Genomic DNA, 19,931 nt, shown 5'->3' on the forward strand with positions numbered 1-19,931 from the left:
CAGATTTATGTCTTGCATTTTGTGAGATCAGATTTTGAACATGTTCAGAGCTATTTCATAGTAGTAACAATCGCTCTGTGGGAAATGACAGGTACCTACCTGATACAGCTTTTGCTCTGGGCCAAAAATTTTCTTTTTTTTATTTTTCTTTTGGTTCATTTTGTTAATGTCATTCATTTTTGGCCTGATAGATTAATCCATTTATCTGTAACTGGTTGTTCATGCAGAGTTTTGGGGTTAAAAGCCGGGAACACCCTGGACAGGTCTACCATGGAGAGTCCTTAGATAAAAAGGGAGAACTCCATGCATAGATATGCTGGTAACACAAGAAAAAGGGGAGAATTTGAATGTGATATTCAGAAATTTGCATTTGTTGCTGCCCTGCAGAGAGTTAGTTTTCTCAGTATATGCTTAATGCTTCAGATCACCCCAATTGAAAATTCGAGCCACAAATACACAATCACAGACAATTCAACAACCCTGAACTCACATCAATAAACAAAAACCTGGAAGAGAGCCAGCAGCTCCATTGTGTGAGATTTGATCATCTGTGCTGCTTCTGTGACCCAAACCATTCTGTTTCCTAATGAAAAGTGCATTTGGACAGGGAGGAATTCTGCCCCCCTGTACCATGTTAGCCTCTAAGCTAGCTCTCTACACGAGGGAGTAAAGGAATACTTGTTCTCAGATAAAATGAAAACGACCAGGGCAATGCATCACATTAGATATTCACAGCAACCATTAGCAGGCAGGTTGAAGATAGTCTCAGCTGAAATTAGAGCCCAGTAAAAAGGCTGGACAGGAAATCTCCAGAGGTCTGGAAGTGAGTTCATGCCAGCAGGGATTCATAGAAATTGCCTCCATTCTAGTGTGCTGATCAGAAATAAAAAAAAAAATAAATAATACAATTTAAATTTCATATTGTGCCATGGTGCTACAGCTCTGGTGAAAACCTCCTTGATCACATGCTACTTTTTTCTGCTTCAAGGCCTAATATATATATGGCTGCTTCAACAGTAACAGACTCATGGGAAATAAACTCTGTAACTCCATTGCTGTTTCTGCTTCACCGATGGCAGTTTGTTGGAATTACTCTCAATTTTGAAAGAAGGTCATTATGGCCTGCTCTTTTGGGGGAATGCTGGAACATCTGTGGTTTTATTTCCTGGGTATTTTCTTTGCCATGTGCCACATTTAGAGAAATCAGCACTCCCATTATATGGTAACTGCACACTGTTGACTTCACTGCTCTGTTGTAACCCTCAACATTGCTGGAACCTGCCGGTAAACAAACTCACACTGAACGTTTTAGCAATGTCCTTTGAAATAATTTCAGTTACTTTGTTTTGATCAATCAGCCAATGGTAGCCTCGTACTGCATAATTTCCGTCTGCACCCTGTGGCTTAAATGGAAGTCAAATTAAAATGTGTTTATGAGCTGCATCTGTCGTAGTTTAGAAATTAGAGCTAACTCCAACATTTGCAGTGACCAGAACATCAAAGGCTGCTGATATTTACATTTCTGTGAAACTAAAAAATTCAAAGGGATTTACCTAAAGTGTAATATGAAAAATGCCCCATAAACAAATCAACAGGAAAACCCTTAATTAAAAAAAACTAAATACTCATCTCATCTTAATCAAACTAAATTTACTAATGATTTAATGAAAAAGACAACTGCACAAGAAAATCTAACCAGAGCTGCTACAATAAAAATCTGAGCAAAATCGACTCAAATCTTGGATTCTTCAAGTGTTTAAATTAAGAGATTAGTACTAACATGAGGAAGGAAAATAAAGGAGAAAACTGGGATTCAGACACTTAAAACTAAAAGTCGATTAGACTTTTTCAAGTGTTTTTGGACAATTATTTCATGAACAGTAATAACAGCCATTGTGGTTAAATAATAATCAGAGAATAATCATATATATATATATTATATATATATATATATATATATATATATATATATATATATATATATATATATATATATATAATATATATATATATATATATATATATACAGCTGACTGGATAGCTCAATACATAAGGCATCAGTATATCACCCGAGAGGGCAGGGTTCGAATCCAGTCTGGGTCCTTAGGCAAGACCCTTCAAGCTACTGCCTACCTCATACCATGAGAGATACTTGCATAACATGCCGGCTCAGACGTCGCCCGGCCAAACAAGGTCTGCGTCAGGTGTTGGGGAACCAGAGCACCTTGATGACAAATGGGCTACTGGAACAAGACGGAAATGGGCGAGAGATGAAAATGTGGATCTGTTGGAATGCTACTACTCAAGTAACCCTAGTGAGAGGTTACATGCAAAGACTGGGGAAGGAATGGTTACTTCGACATCCCCAGTCAACACTAAGCGCTAAACAACTAGTAGCTCAGTGTTCCAACATCCGCAAACGGCAACTGCTATCACAACTTGAGATTGACGAGATACAACACAAATGCTACGGCAAAAGGGAGGAACCCGGATGTCAGGACTGTGGGGACTTAACTACAAGTCCCCACCCAGTGAGGGGATACACGGCCCCAATGAGCGAAACAGAGCTGAACGAGACAGCTGCTGACCTGAGAGAGAGAATCATGACCCGAATGACAACCAGGCCTCCCCGGCGCCAATTACAACGGCTGAGTGAAGTACCATCAGAAAGTCTCATTGAGAATGTGAATGCAGCATTGAGAACGATCCCTACCAACACCATAACAGAAACCAATGAGCTGATCTACAACTCAGCATCAGTGATCCTTGAGATACTTGGCTATAAGAGCAACCATGAGACCCAATACCCACCATGGAAAGACGGTTAGAGGCTAAAATCAAGGTAACAAGGAGGGAAGTGAGCCAACTGTCAGAGCTCCACAAGGGTACAATGAAAAGATCAGTACCAGAAAGTACAGGCAGATGCCCATACCTGAAGCACTCGAGACTGCCAAACAGAGGCTCCAAGCCTTGTCCAGCCGCCTAAAGAGATACACAAGGGAGAATGAATCCAGAAGGATTAACCGGCTCTTCTCCACTCAACCAGCTAAGGTGTACTCTCAATGGCAGGGTAACAATAACAACAGAGCAGACCCACCAAGGCTGGAGACGGAACAATACTGGAAAGGCATATGGGAAAGGGAGGCGTCCCACAACAGCAATGCACAGTGGCTGATCTCTCTACGAGAGGACCACAGCAACCTCCCTGAGCAAGCCCCGGTAACCATCACTGTGACAGATGTCCAAGAAAGAGTCTCAGGTATGAAAAACTGGACAGCACCAGGGCCTGACATGATCCATGCCTACTGGCTAAAGAAACTCACTGCTCTCCATGAGCGAATGGCAGCCCAAATGAACCAGCTGCTACAAAGTGGGACTCACCCTGAATGGTTAACTGAAGGGCGGACAATCCTAATCCAGAAGGATCCATCAAAGGGTCCAGTCCCACCCAACTACCGACCAATAACCTGCCTCTCCACAACCTGGAAGCTCATGTCAGGCATCATAGCGGCCAAGATAAGCAAACACATGGATAAACACATGAGCACGGCACAGAAGGGTATCGGTGTAAATAGCAGAGGCCAAACACCAACTCCTCGTAGACCGCACAGTTGCCCGAGACTGCAAAACCCGACACACCAACCTGTGCATGGCTTGGATTGATTACAAGAAAGCCTATGACTCAATGCCGCATACTTGGATCATTGAATGCTTAGAGATGTATAACATCAACAGGACTCTGAGAGCCTTCATTGCAAACTCAATGAGGCTGTGGAAAACCACCCTTGAAGCCAACTGCAAACCACTTGCACAAGTGTCCATCAAATGTGGCATATACCAAGGAGATGCTCTGTCCCCGCTACTGTTCTGCATAGGCCTGAACCCCCTCAGCCAAATTATCAACAAGACTGGCTACGGATACAGACTCAAAAATGGGGCCAATATCAGTCACCTACTCTACATGGATGACATCAAGCTGTACGCCAAGTGTGAGCGAGACATCGACTCACTGATCCACACCACCAGGATCTACAGCACTGACATTGGGATGTCATTCGGACTAGAGAAATGTGGTCGGCTGGTCACAAAGAGGGGAAGGTCATCCACACAGAAGGGGTCTCACTCCCAGAAGGAACAATAGCAGACATAGAGGACAGTTACAAGTACCTAGGTATACCACAAGCAAATGGCAACCTCGATGAGGTCACAAGGAAAGGAGCCACAGCTAAATACCTCCAACGAATAAGGCAAGTCCTGAGAAGCCAGCTCAATGGCAAAACAAAATCCGTGCGATAAACAGCTATGCCTTGCCAGTAATCAGATACCCTGCTGGAATAATTAGCTGGCCAAAGGAGGAGATAAAAGCCACAGATATTAAGACCAGAAAGCTACTAACAATGCATGGAGGGTTCCATCCCAAATCCAGCACCCTGAGACTGTACACGAGCCGCAAGGACGGAGGCAGAGGACTAGTGAGTGTGAGAACCACTGTCCAGGACGAAACAACTAAGATCCATAAATACATCAGGGACAAAGCCTCAACAGACAATGTGCTCAGTGAATGTCTCAGACAACAGGGAACGGAGGTTGAGGTGCCAGAGATACCATCATGGGAGGACAAGCCCCTACATGGGATGTACCACCAGCAAATAACCCAAGTGGCTGATATCAGTAAATCCTACCAATGGCTGGAAAAAGCTGGACTCAAGGACAGCACAGAGGCCCTCATCCTGGCCGCCCAGGAACAGGCCCTAAACACCAGAGCAATAGAGGCCCAGATCTACCACACCAGACAAGACCCAAGGTGTAGGTTGTGCAAGGAGGCCCCTGAGACAATCCAGCACATCACAGCAGGGTGCAAGATACTGGCAGGGAAAGCGTACATGGAGCGACATAACCAAGTGGCAGGCATAGTGTACAGAAACATCTGTGCAGAATATGGACTGGAAACCCCAAGATCAAAGTGGGAAACACCCCCAAAGGTGGTGGAGAACGCCAGAGCTAAGATCCTGTGGGACTTCCAGATCCAGACAGACAAAATGGTAATGGCGAACCAACCAGACATTGTCGTAGTGGATAAACATCAGAGGAAAGCCGTTGTGGTTGATGTAGCAATACCAAGTGATTGCAACATCAGGAAAAAGGAGCACGAGAAACTGGAGAAATACCAGGGCCTCAGGGAAGAACTGGAGAGGGCCTGGAAGGTGAAGACCACAGTGGTGCCTGTGGTCATCGGGGCCCTCGGGCAGTAACCCCCAAACTGGAGCAGTGGCTACAACAGATCCCAGGAACAACATCAGACATCTCAGTCCAGAAATGTGCAGTCCTTGGCACAGCCAAGATACTGCGCAGAACCCTCAAGCTCCCAGGCCTCTGTAGAGGACCCGAGCTCAGATGATAAGAACCACCCGCGGTGGGTGAGAAGGGAAATTTTATATATATATATATACACACACACACATTTCCCTGCACAACAGTGAACTAGCCATGCAATATTTTAATTTGACAAATTATCATTATTAATGATTAATGATTATCTCATTAATGTGTGAATAGGATTTCACAGAAGCCACTGAAACTGGTTTTGAATTTATCATTTTAACTCTCATTAGCAGCAGTTCAAATGCTTAATATTATGCTTCATATTTTCACTAAGGACTGCTTCAGTTTTGTAGTTTAAATTCTTCAGCTCTTTTTATTGTGATAATTACTGTTTTTGTCATTTTAAAAATGGCTGCATTTCTCCACCCTATCCACAGTCAGCTTAGACTTTTCAGTGGCCATTCATTCATCTTTTTTCTTGGCTAACTTATTGATGATTGAACTCACATTTCTCCAACTATATCACCTTTTGGGGTGCATTATGTGTTCAAATCAATATGCCTTCACTCGACTTTAAAAGGTTGATGATGCTGAAACACAATTGATCCATTAATAAAACATTCAGGTTCAGTCTATACTAAACAGAAGAATGAACACTCAGGTACATGCATTGATTGGCCTACAAGCTGACACAATGAGTACAAACACCCAATCTGCCTCTTTTTGAATAATACACCAAAGGTCAATAATAATAAGATGTTTGGTCAATAAAGATTTTATTGGACCAATTTAACGTGTTCCATCTTTTTTTAGAATATTATTTCTCCATTTTTTCATTACCTTTTTTTGTGAATTGTTCTTTTCTAACACCAAAATATTTTCACTTTGTTTTTCAACTATAAGAAAAAGCAATGGCTTTATTCCCAATTGCTTAAATGTTGTCTCAATATGTTGTCACACCAATGTCCAAATATCACAGAGTTTAAAATAAAGGTAGAAAATCAGTTGTCAAAAACCACATATTTGTGACCACACAGGAGTGTGTTTGGTGCACTTCTGTACGCTTTATGTACACCTACAACTGTGTGGCCATTCATGGTTCTAACACTATTGTTAAGTGATGCTGGACACATTTACAAGCCAAAATGAAATAGAATGCATGGATCAGGCAAAGAGGCTGGTGTCATGATATCAGGAGAAAATGCCTCCAGCTGAACATCTGGAGAATTAAGCACTTTAGAGGCTTTTAGCAAGCCTGCAAAGCCTCTAAACACCAATGGTTCTCTGCTGGAAAAGTGAGGAGTTAGAGCAAGATTTTCTAACTTAATTACTATCTTTGCCTTGTTTTAATCCCTTAACTGTCAACTCCCAAATGCTTACTTGTCAGTCAAAGACTGACAAGTAAGCATTTTCATTTGTCTTCATGACAATTAATTATCATGAGGATAGTGATGTCCTCATGATAATTAATTATTATGAGGATAGTGATGCCCTCATAATAATTAATTAAATTCTTTTGCATTTAGACATTTAAAAAATAGCTATTTAGAATTTTAGTGAATATGTCTAAATGCTGAAAAACAACATTTTTCCTTTTCTACTCAGTCAAAGGGTCCATGAAATGATGTTGAGATGTGGGAAGGAAGCACATTTTTCTTTTCTTTGAGAACAAAGTCTCAAGTATGGGAGGTCTTTTAAACCTGATGCAGGGAGAGTACATTCTGAGAGGCTTTAGCCCTCTTAAGACACCCCGTGGTGGGAGGTTTCTCTCAGGTTTCTTTCTCCACAGAGTAGGAGGAGTGTGTACGGATGCATATCTCTGTGCTGTTTGTGTGTAGGTTGAAGTCTGGGTTGGAGGAAGGTGATAGTGTCTCTTCACTCTCTTAGATCCTTCTAAGGATGGAGAAAGAATCTCACTGATCTCTTCACTCTTACTTTGGATTAAATAAAACTCTGCTAATTCTGTTTTTGTCTAAGAAAGTTCTCCAAGTTGTGTTCCACAGCAACAACAACAACAAAAAAACATTGCTTAGATAAACATTTTTCAGCCTGCAGAGTATTTTTTTCAAAAACATTTGACACTTAGTGACCAGTGGGTTTTTACTTTGAATTATTTCAAATTGAAAAAAAAGGGTTAGTGAATGCAGGTGGGAGACTCACAGCAATTAAATACATTGATATGTCATTGGAAAAGAAAGAGTCATTAAGGTGTAATTTAGTAGTCATGGTGTTCCTTAAAGCAAGAAAATTACACCGAACAATAAACTCTTAATTAAAAATTGCAGGGACTTTTTGGAGAGCAGCAGACACATGCCCTTAAGCAAAATAAAAATATTGTGAAAAAGAGAGGTTAAAGGTGAACACAGAACTGTTGCAACACCTTGAAAAGAGCAAAGCATGGTTTATTTGTGTGCTGGTGTGATGAGCGGGACTAAACTACCAGAGGATATCACAGCTACTAAATATAGAAGACTGACAGGAGAGCATAACTCTTTTACAAGTTTGATTTATAATTGCAATTGAAAGCTGTGTTTACATCCGTTCTGCAGTCTCTACAGCAAACACTGACAACAGCCTCCATTCCAACTGATGCAATATTAGCATCAGGCTTTATTTTTTTCTCTGACTGAAACTAAACGTGGTTTTACTATGTAATCAGCTTTTGGTCTCTAGGATACATTCAATTTGTCCTTTCTCTAGGGCTTAACAACTTTCATGAAAACAGAAACAAGAATTATCTGACCAGCAGAATGTTTTCTAAGCTGTACATGCATACATTTTAACTTATGTTTGATTTAGATGTCCTTTAGGAATGTTTTTAATTTTTTTTTTATCCAACTTTGCTGGAAAAAAAAAATGTCTAGAGATGGTATCCTTACTGCTAGAATGACTTTATTTATTCATGCATTTTTAGCTAACAACATGCAAATGACATACTTTAGACTCTACCCACTCTTGGCAGTGATGATTGCTGTCATTGAAACTGGTTGATATTTTTATACCTAGTCTTAAAAGTAAACAAAGTGACTGCCTTATGGACATATACTAGGCACTTCTTCATTAGAGGAGCTTTATTGCTAACCTCACAAATTCTTTTAGAAACTAGACCACCAACAAACTTGTCGTCTAACAGCAAAATGCTCTGTTAGGTTACATATGGAACAATCAGATTTCTGATATGAGCTGGAACTTAATGATTTTTAAGGTCTAAGTAGTGTATGGCATGATAGCTCCAATGAAGTGAGTTACATGGAAGTAACAACACAATTCTAAGTGCAGATTTTCTCACTTCCTGTAGTTTTTTTGATGGGGGAGCAACTAAGGAATCAAGCACAGTACAAGTGAGCATAACAATCTCTGCCCAGGTTTCAAAGTTGCCACAAAAGTTTCTGTTTTGTGGAGAATTTATTACTCAGCCAGAACTTCCTGGCAGAGCACAGTGGAGTGTTTTGGGTGAGAGGGCTGAGCCTAGTGCAGAGAGCTCAAGGACAGGAGAGCATAACTCTTTTACAAGTTTGATTTATAATTGCGATTGAAAGCTGTGTTTACATCCGTTCTGCAGTCTCTACAGCAAACACTGCAGTTCACAGTCTGGTAAAAGAGAAGCCAGAAAATTGAAACCATTAAAAATTTATCTTTTTATGCTGAGTGAAGGTGGAGGAAGGGCCGAAGGTTGGCATGGTCACAGAGCATGGTGTTTACATCTGGCTGTAGTGTGTACATTAATACTCTCACAGAAAGGTAAGGAAATGTTAAATCACTTCTGACAGCTGAGAAATTCCTCCCGACTGCTCTGAGACTGCTGTAAGAAGTTCAGAGACTCTCTTTGCTGAGAGGCTGCAGGCTAATGAGTAATCACTTGGTGCAGACATGATTATTGTGCTGTGAGTGTTTTTAAATGCCTGCTTGTAAAAACAAACCATTACGTATTTGTTTAGCAATTTGTCACCGCTAAATAGAATAAACAAGCACACAGTCATATAAATGAAAGTCAATGCACCTTTTCTGTTAGTATATAAATGCAAGCAAAAATTTGCTATTTCATTACTAATATGCATTTTGCAAAGTCAAATACAGCTTAAATGCATCATAAACTGGTACTAACACCACATCTTGTGATTGCATCAAAAGCATAACATTCATAAACAGGCAACTTCTTAATGTGAACATCTCCAAATGGAAAGTATAGCTAAAATTAGGGGCTGTATGTTGGAGAGAGTATGGCATAACATGGAGTTAGCATGTTCTCCCTGCACACGCGTGGGTTATCTCTGGGTACTCTGGCTTCCTCCCACAGTCCAAAAACTTGACTGTTAGATACTTTGCCTTTCACCCAATTACCATTGCAGTGTTGCACACAATCAATCCTACAAGGAGAGTTTCAGGCTTGGGATCAAGACAGATGGATGGATGTATTATCACATAAATGCAAATAATCATTTGCTCTATGGAGGTTTACCTTTTTTTTCTTAATTGTCTTTAATTTGAATAAGACATGTCCGAACATGCATAACTGCAGCTTTAGCACAAACCATACCAGAAGTCAGAAATATCCTAAATTTGATATGTTTTAACTTAGTAAGTTTAAATAAGCATCTAGTGGTTCATGAAGAGACTGCTAGTAATGATGCATCAAAGACTTGTTTTACTGAGGCTTCCACAGAAACTGGATTTTATGAGATTTTCCGGTTTTCTGTGCATAGAAATGTTTGCATTTCTTCTGATATTTCTATCAGATCTTTGACATTAAGTGGAATAAACAGGGTAAATTTGTACAATTTCTACATTTTATTTGGAACAAACCCTGCAGTGTTTGAGCATATCATCTACAAAGTTGTTTTTGTATTTTTTTTTTTTTTTAACCAGAAGGGTTCTTTCCAGTCTTAATTGGAAACCTCTGAAAGACCATTACAATGTGGTTCTCTCTAGTTGTGTGCTTTTATTTAAAACATCCTAACTGTAAACACCATCATAAGCCTAATTTAGAATCTCCTCTGTGGGAAAACAACATGGATGTGTTTTAAATATCTAAAAGGGGATAAAAATAATGAATGCAAAGAGTGCCATCTAGTGTACCATGATATATCAGTATTATTTTTCATTCATATGAGTAGCAATATCTTGGATCTATCTAATCATCACTATTTATTTCAGAATTGTTCCACTCATTATAATCATACAGTAGATTGAAAAAGTAACATCACATCCACATTCTAATATTAGAACATATTTTCCTACAGTTTTCTCCAGAAGAGTTATTGACTGAACATGAAACATTTTATTGGGAATAAAAAAGTATTTTGTAGCCAGATGCAGAACTTTTGAATACAAGTGGGTGAACCATTCTTTGGGGTAAATGACTATTGATTTTAAATATTGACACAATTAACATCAAAAAAATTATCGCCTGGTTTACCACTATGTTAGAATAAAACAAATGTGCTTCAGATTTGTCAATATGTAGTTTATGTATGTCATAAAACAAATTTTCCTTTTGAATATTTTTTTTCTTTTTGCATTTAAATTTAAAATTAATTTATTTCCATTTTTGCTTCTTTTAAAAATAATTCTAAGAAGATCATTCAGATCGTTTTCTTCTTCTATCGTATTTATGGAAAAACAGTTTGCAGAAATTAAGCTAAATGACTAAATATGCCGCATTCTGCTGGTCAAACTGCAGTTTTTCTCCACATTTACATAAGAGAGGACGAGAAACCGTCATTGTTTATGAGATCCAGGATGCAGAATTCATGGAAACGCAAGAGAAGGAGGAAGACGTCCTGCTGCTCTTTTTCTGTACTGCTGCATATTTCCACAAGATGTCAGCAGAGATCCGCAGTAGCTTACTAACTAAAACCGGATTACTTTCTGTAGAGTTATGTCGTTCCATGTACGCTTTCCCTGCCAATATCTTGCACCCTGCTGTGATGTGCTGGACTGTCTCAGGCGCCTCCTTGCACAACCTACACCTTGGGTCTTGTCTGGTGTGGTAGATCTGGGCCTCTATTGCTCTGGTGTTTAGGGCCTGTTCCTGGGCGGCCAGGATGAGGGCCTCTGTGCTGTCCTTGAGTCCAGCTTTTTCCAGCCATTGGTAGGATTCACTGATATCAGCCACTTGGGTTATTTGCTGGTGTACATCCCATGTAGGGGCTTGTCCTCCCATGTTGGTATCTCTGGCACCTCAACCTCCGTTTCCTGTTGTCTGAGACATTCACTGAGCACATTGTCTGTTGAGGCTTTGTCCCTGATGTATCTATGGATCTTAGTTGTTTCGTCCTGGACAGTGGTTCTCACACTCACTAGTCCTCTGCCTCCGTCCTTGCGGCTCGTGTACAGTCTCAGGGTGCTGGATTTGGGGTGGTCATCGGGGCCCTCGGGGCAGTAACCCCCAAACTGGAGCAATGGCTACAACAGATCCCAGGAACAACATCAGACATCTCAGTCCAGAAATGTGCAGTCCTTGGCACAGCCAAGATACTGCGCAGGACCTTCAAGCTCCTAGGCCTCTGGTAGAGGACCCGAGCTCAGAGGATAAGAACCACCCGCGGTGGGTGAGAAGGGAATTAATATATATATATATATATATATATATATATATATATATATATATATATATATATATATATATATATATATATATATATATATTATTATATATATATATATATATTAGGAAGAGTTGCGGGCTTAATATTCAGCATTTACAGCTTTAAAATATGGCACTATGGTAATTGAAACGCCCTGAAACATGAAGTATTAAAGATTCCTTATGTACTGGGTAACTGATTATTCATCTTTGCAGGGTCAAAGGTGTCAGTGGGGGAGATTTATGGTTCTCCCAGGTCAGATCAACAGTCCATCACAGGGCAGCAAGAATGCACAGGAAAAAAAACAACCACTCACACACACCTGAGGACCAAACAGTTGTGAGTTTTGGGCTGTGGGAAGCAGCCGGAGACAACCCACACATACTCAGGGAAAACATGCAAAATACATGTAGAAACATCTCACTTTGGAATTTGAACCAAGAACGTTCTTGCTTGCATTTCATTTAAGATTTTTTAATGATGTCACCAGAAAGACAAAAATATGGTTATGTGTCAATTCTCATATTTTAAAGACTTAAATGAGCTCATATAGATGCAATTGCACCATATTTTATGTGCATTGCAGTTGTGGTTTGTATGTAATTGGAAAAGTTTGATTTTTTTCATACATAAATCTTTCTTTTTAAACTATTTAGGCAATAAATGTGGATCATTGTGTCAATTCTATGACTTAGTTGTAAACTTCAGGTTTGAAACCTTTGCTCTAAATCAGTGAGATCCTCTGGTGGTTTTTGCCCCACATGTGAAAGTGGGTGTGTGATCCCCAGCGTGCTGCTGCCCTCATTGGCTGCCGGTGGAGCGGCGCTGCTGTGTGTATTTTGGACCGTTGGAGCAATACTGCGGTGTGCGAGTCTTAAACTACCGTCAAGTGACATGAAAACAACGAGAGTGTGACCGGAAGTTGGTCTGTATAAAAATAAGAGCACACTGTAAAGCCTCTGAAGAATAAGCGTGGCGAAAGCTTCCCCTCCCAATTTCCCTGACCGATTGAAAATGTCTCCAAATTGTACAAAAGTGAACGAAAATGTTGTGAACGTGGAGAGTTTTAGCTCTGTTCTTCATTCCTCTGCCGATCCAATATGCTTTCACAGAGTCTGTCTGCAAGCTGTTTTTATTACGAAGGCTTCAAGCCTCAGGTCGGTAGATAACTCGTGTAACTTGACGCTGCAAACACTCCAGCAGGAGTGACTCTGTGAAGTGCACAAACTGGTTCGTTTGCCTGGCCGCCGGTGCTGCTGCTGCTGCTGGAACATCTACAGCGTCAACGGAAGGAAACTGCAACACTGACGCGACTCTTCACTCATTTCAGAGGAATATCGCGGCTTTTGCACATTTTCTTTAAGGCGTTCATACTTAAAGAGAAGAGCCGAGTCCTTCGTCCATGGCCAGTCCGGTTGCAGACCTTGGACAGTCTCATCAGCATCACCCTGTGTCGGAGTGGGCCGCCGACTCTGCGTTTCTGGAGGCTCAGAAATGGATCGAGGTGAGTTCAAACCCGAATGCTGAATCACCTCATCAGAACCTGCAGGTGTTTGTTGATATAGCGTGGCCTTTATGTAGCCTCCTGTTTAAAGTGCACTTTATTTGATTGTTTCTTCACCTGTTGAAATAAGAAATACAAAAAAAAAAATCCTTTGCAGGTTCATTGTAGCCGCATGCATAACCTAAATCCTAACTTTTACCCTTTAAACATAAGCTGAATATAACACCAATCGTATAGGAACAGTTTCAGTTATTTTGTCCAGGCCCTCCTCAAATTTGCAGAACGGCCTTGCTGTTGTCCAGTGGCTGTTTAAAGTGACCTGGTGCGTGTTTGGCTGAAAACAATGAATGCATCATGTGGAATGGATTTTTGCCCCATTGCAGGCCCAGTCAACAATAATCACACACAAGCGAGATTTTGTTCAGGGAGAATTTAAAGTTTGCCAACATCCTGCTGTCAGCTGACCTCTGGTCAAATCACAGCTGACTGATAACTGCTTCATGATTTTAACTTCTCTTATGAAGTGAAAATTAAAATGGAAACATTTTGATGAGGCATAGTTTTATTACCCTGTGGCATAAAACGTTTGACTGTCTTGGACCGTACCCGATGTTCTCTGTTCATGTGGCCTTCACGGTTGCCCAGTAGAACCTGCTGTCCGATGTGGTGAGACTGGAGTCCAACTTGGAATGAGACAGATAAAATACATTAACAGTGGGGAAACTTCTGGAAGTGAAGTGATTAAAAAAATACAAGAAACTCCACTGAAACATGCCTTCTTTTTGTTTTTTAGCTATTAATGTACCTAATCCACATGCCAAGGGAAAATCTAAGGCTTGTTGCTAGAATGCACTTTTTTTCTGATCATTTCCATCTTTCTCAGAGGTCTGATCAGCCAATTTTGATTTTAACAGATTTGATTTATTTTACAATTGTGACAAATGATCCCCAAGTTCCTTAAAAGATGTAATAGTTCTGAATCCAACAGAAAAAAAATAAATTACAAGCTTATTTCCAAATGCAAATTGTATGTCCCATTCACTTCTGGTTGATTGGTGCATCTCTGTTCCATATTTCTAATTTTGATATTTGTATATGCTCACAACACTCCATGTTATCTACATTAAAAAGACACAGATAAAAGTGTCAGGTGCCTTGCAGGCCTATTTAGCAACTCCAAACTCCTCAGAGGGCCATGTCACATCTTTAAAAAGCCACCACTGACCTAGAATTCATGAGGCTGAGAGCAGATCAGTGGAAGTGAACTGAAACTGCTTTTTTGTTGTTCTCCTCTCAGCTTTCTCCCTTGGGATCTGACTTCATTATCCCCACACACCAGCTGACAGTCACTCGCTCCTGATTGAACCTAAACACACAGTTTCAGTCAACATCCAGTTATATCCAACTGCTGCACCAGGTAAAATGTCAGCACCTGATGCAAGAGGTTATGCCAGCAGTTTCCCCAGTTTGTCATCTATTGTCACAGACAAATCAAACAATAGTAAACAGTTGAGTCTGGCATGTTTGGTTGTGTATCTTCTCAGCAGTTTGTTGAGATTGAAGCTAACTTTTGTTTTACGAAGGGTGTTTAGCTCACAGTTTGAAATTTTGCTCACATGGTGCAGACGTGACTGAGAAAGACATGCATGATTACTTCCTACAGCCATTGTGGAGCTAGTTCATGCCAAACATAATTAGGCTGACTTCTTTTTTCCCCCTTACATGGATCACCTTTTACTTATTTTGTTTTGGCAGGTGAGAATAATTTAAAACCTGCCATTCATCATCCAACCACACAGAGACCCCTGCATCTGCTTTCAAAGCCAGATTCGTGCCTCGCTGTCTGCCTGTCCTGGTGGTCTCACCATGGTTAAATCTTGAACCGATTCATGCTTCAACTGTGGGTTGTGTGTCAATTGAAGTAAAGCTGTGGCAGTCAAAGGGCTTGTCATGAACTACTGGGATGTGTCTTGCAAGGATTAGATGTGAAAATAATTTTTCACAGATGTTTGATGAACTCAACGATGGGAGGTTGACACAGACTTTATTTTTTGTAACAAAAACTATTACATTTCCTTTAAAATTACAAACAGAAAATCTAAGCATGATTAACAGTGAGAAAAACTGCCAATGGAGAAATGCCCTTATTGGCTAGAAATGAGCCAGACATTAATTGGCTATAGTGAGACTTAACCATTGATAAATGGGTTTGATTGCAGCCTTGCAATCAAACCCATGTTAACCTAGAATTTATGTAAACCTAGAATCGCTGGATTCTAGGTTTAACCTCCATGGCTGGGGCACATTGTGATGGCAAAATTATAACCAGAGCAACTTGTCGTTGGTCTGTTGTGGTCAGTAGCTAGAGAACAGCCGACGGGTTCATGGGTAATTCAGTCTTACTAATGAAGGAGTGAAGACTGCCTGTAGTCCAGTCCAGGAGCTGAACTACTATGGCTGATTATACTGAGGTGTTACACAGTGCATTACATTTGGACCTGCATAGCTAAAGGCTAGTCAGACTGCCTATGCTGACTCTTGTTTACTGCAGAAAACCCTAATAATGGGTGCATGAATATCAAAACTGCACCAGGAAGCAGTGGAGAAACGGCTTGGTCTGACTAAATACGTTTTCTTTTAAACTTGTTTGATGCCTAGGTGCCTTATTTACTTGGGAACAAATGGGACTATGAACAATACACCATGGGAAGATGACAAGAAAGTAGAGACACTGTGATACTTTTGCCAATCTTGGACTGGAAAACCCTGGACATCTGCCATTCATGTGGGTGTTATTTTGACACATCCCACCATCAAGTATTGTTGTATACTGCGTACACCCTTCGTAACAGTATTCCCTGATGGCTGTGACCTCTTTAAGCACAATAATGCTCCCTGTTACAAAGCAAGAATAGTTCAGGAACAGTTTAAGTACCACAACAATAAGTATGAGGCGTTAACATGGACTTGAAGTTCCCACAATTTCAATGAGTCTCACAACTTGCATGACATGAAGGCTTTGCTAACATGTTGGTTCTGAAAACTACAGCACACCTTCTAGGGCCTGTTGGCGTCCTTGCGTCAAAGGTTCAGGGATGTCTTTTAGCAAAAGGGTAGCTAACACATTATTAGACAGATGGTCATAATGTAATGAAAATGTTATGTTTGAAAACAATAATTATCGTGTTGAAATGACAAACTAGTCATGTAAAATATTCCTCAGCTACAACTGCTAGACAAAAGGCATACAGCAGCATTCTTTGGAACAATCCAGAACTGCAGTGAAGCATCGACACCTGCAATTATTACGTCTTTGATGGTGCTTCTTCACACTCGCAACCCTCTCTAATGATGGTGCTAAAGTTCCTCTGAACTTCAGAGGAGTCTGACTGGCCCTTTGAAGAGAGCAGACGCCCCCAGTTGGTCAGGTTGAATGATTTGTGTCGAACAGCCATGGGGTGTTTTGCTTGAACAGAAACCTAATGAAACCGCCTTATTGTGTCTTCTTTTCTCTGAAGCGTCTCAGTAGTTTGATGAATTGGCTTTTCTCTAACTGGCAGTTCAGACAAGTTCTGCCTCTAACAGAATCATGTGAAATTATAACAAATGACAGGTTGTGTCATTTCAACAGTTATGGAGATTTTTCTGAACTGAAGACAAATTTATTGCAAAACAGGCAACTAGAATTATTAGAAACAAATTAGAACAAGAAAAAATGCAAATTATGTAATGTTGTCTAATCCAAAACCTATACTGAACTGAAGCCCCAGAAATCAAGCCATGTTTTACTGGCAGCTTGATTACTGTTGGGTCCATTTAGCTTTCAGCTAAAAAATCTGTCTCAAAATGGGATTAGTCAGTCTGTTAATTTTGTTTGTTCAGATAGCTTTCAAACATGAGTTTGAGTGATTACAAAGTGGAATGATTTGATTTCAGTCTTAATACGTGATCAGCAAGGTGACATCTGTCTGGATTGGTTTGTTTGTTGGCTGTTCTCCAACACGTTCTAGTCTAAACAAGGTTTCTTGACTCAATGTTTTTTTTTTCCTGAGCATGTGTGAGCAGGTTGGGAGTCCCTTTTCCTAGCCAAGTAAATACACATTTGGAAACTTTGGAATAATATAAAGATGCCTGAACGGAAAAGTGATATTCTTGACATGCCAATTGACTCTGCTCTGAGCAGACAGGTCAGGCATGTTTAGAGATTATCTTCGATGTTTATATTACTGTGTATACTATATTTAGACTTACTGCTATTATAAACCCAATTATGACATACACTGATGGGGGAAAAAGGGTTGAAAATGAAAATAAGATGTGTACATTTTTCTCATCTTGGATTATACATCTATGCATTTTTATTGCCCTGTGACAGGATTTCATGTCACCTGTTGAAATTTGCTGCTTCCTGATCCAGGCCTTTGTCTAAGTAATTCTTGCTCTTTGTTAATGGACTTTGATCCAGTCTTTTGTTTTGGATCAGGTTGCTTGTTTCTGTCAGGATCTGGCAACAGCTCTGGCACAGTCTGTGCAAAACAGGATGAGTGCTGGCAAAAAGAGCTCACCCTTCTAGAGCAAAGGGGAAACCTGAATAACTCTCAGTATGATGATGGATGAGCACATAAATAATCAACCACTGCTAAATTGATTACTGATGTGCATATAAATAATCAACTTCTAACACCATAATCTAATGTGGATTAAGTGAACTCTCTACTTGACATTTGCATGCTTTCAAGCAACTTGTATCCACTAAAGATTTCTAAACATATTCTTCTTTTAAAAGCTATTCAAAATTATGTTTAGATATTTTGTTTTTGATTCTAAAAGCAAATTTGTCCGATTTGCTTTTAGAAGCATTTTTATTTTCTTTACACCGCTAAAACACTCTTTAAAATTCTTAAAGAACTGATTTTTATTTTCGAATTTTAAAGAATTCTTATAATACGTTTTATCTACACTCACCACTGATTGAACCACCAAAAACTCAAAAATTTGACCTTTCTTCAGTGAATGTACTACACAGGTTGCAAATCAAAACTTTACAGAAACTGGAAATTGGCCTTAAAATTTCAATCAGTTTTTATTTAACTGAAATTCTCTGAGGGCTTTATGAAAGACACCATTTAAGGTCTTGTTTGTTTTTTAAGTTAAACATTTTTCTCTAGTAGAACAAATTAAAGAAATTCACCGTTACTTTTTTTTCTATGGAAACGAAGAGGAGCCCAGATGGAGGGATGTCAAAGAAGGCGGACCATGATGCATGGTTGTTTACCAAGGCTGCCGTCCGCCCGGTGTTTAGTCTTCGTTGTTGACTCACACAAACTGTTCCCTGTGAGATGTAAAAGAATGCAGATATTTTTTCTGGTCAGATTGATAAGGTATCTTTTATGTTCAAATGTACACTTCAGTCACATTTTTAATTCATTATAATCGACTGGCTCTTAAGCTGTAATTAGAGGCTTGTTGTTGTTCAGGACGTTGTTTCCTTGAGCAGAGGTCGGCCTCAGAAAGCATAAAATCTTGAACATATCTACTTGGTTTGTTTATCAACTTATGTAAGCAAAAATCTACTTAAACATAAAATTTTCACAAATTCGCCCTCATTGTTGCAGTTGGTTAAATGATTTATTTGAGCTCAACAAACATCTGCAATTACTCTGTCTGTGTTTAGTTACGACCTGCTGCATGATATCATTTGCAGTTTCGGTTCTTTGTAATTTCAGCCTACAGAATGGACCGTAATGTTAAGGGTTGAGCTTTCTTGGCAGTTACCGTTGGAGTACTTGGGCTGCATTGCTATGACTACAAGCTGTTGAAGAATGTAATTTTAGAAGGAAGTGTCGGTCTGAGAAGGATTTAGGCAACTTGAAGGATGCTCCATTCATCACTAGTGCTCTTATGAGGTTTAGACCCATGATGTACAAAGACATCCCTACCTTTACCACCATGATTTATGAAATCAGGGTGTGCATAGTTTTTATGTTCTCTAAAATATTTAATCATCAATTTGTAGTGTTTTTCATGTTGTTGTTTAAGGTAGCACTTCTTTGTTTTCAGAATTGCAATGTTTGATTTAAAATAAGATTAATGAAAAACTGTGTTGAAGACCAACATTTGAAACATAGTATTTAAGAATAAATGTTTAGTCTGCTAGGAGTGTCATTTTTTCAATGATAACAGAGAGCAGACGACAGGAATTTGCATCTTCGAGTACACATTAACATGAACCAGACATGGACTCTGTTGAAGATCTGAGCTAGCAGTTAGTTGTTATCATTTCCTAAAATGTGTTTTTTAAGTAACTATTATGAGTCACGGAACTGGAGAAAATTATCTCAAGAATTATTAATTTTTTCTTCCAGTGCATAATGTTTATTCTGCACAGCTGAGCTATGACGAATAATAATGTAGTGTGAGCTGAAGGATTGGTCATTGGAGATATTATTATTATTATTATTATTTTTGTCTTAAGTGTTGTGCAGCTCAAATAGACTTGTGAAAGTGACAGATGAAAG

At 39.7% G+C, this 19,931-nt stretch overlaps 1 protein-coding gene and 1 long non-coding RNA gene across 12 annotated transcripts in view; one reads left to right on the forward strand and one right to left on the reverse strand.

Annotated features, from left to right (window-relative positions):
• The first annotated feature begins 13,125 nt into the window (after window positions 1–13,125).
• LOC129360398 (LIM and calponin homology domains-containing protein 1-like) overlaps window positions 13,126–19,931 on the forward strand; it is a 67,575-nt gene continuing 60,769 nt past the window's right edge. For all 11 annotated transcript variants that reach the window (XM_055030587.1, XM_055030586.1, XM_055030590.1 and 8 more), the window contains exon 1: window positions 13,126–13,413. In XM_055030587.1, the coding sequence (XP_054886562.1) occupies window positions 13,312–13,413 (102 nt within the window). In that variant the 5' untranslated portion in view covers window positions 13,126–13,311. The remainder of the gene's footprint in view (window positions 13,414–19,931) is intronic.
• LOC129360400 (uncharacterized) lies at window positions 14,021–19,180 on the reverse strand. The gene is made up of 4 exons (XR_008606040.1): window positions 19,095–19,180; window positions 18,611–18,745; window positions 14,639–14,779; window positions 14,021–14,096 (listed from the first exon to the last, which is right to left on the reverse strand). It is a non-coding gene; the product is annotated as an uncharacterized LOC129360400 (long non-coding RNA).

The sequence above is a fragment of the Poeciliopsis prolifica genome, unplaced genomic scaffold (assembly GCF_027474105.1).
Source record: "Poeciliopsis prolifica strain line A6 unplaced genomic scaffold, Auburn_PproV2 SCAFFOLD006, whole genome shotgun sequence".
Taxonomy (NCBI): domain Eukaryota; kingdom Metazoa; phylum Chordata; class Actinopteri; order Cyprinodontiformes; family Poeciliidae; genus Poeciliopsis; species Poeciliopsis prolifica.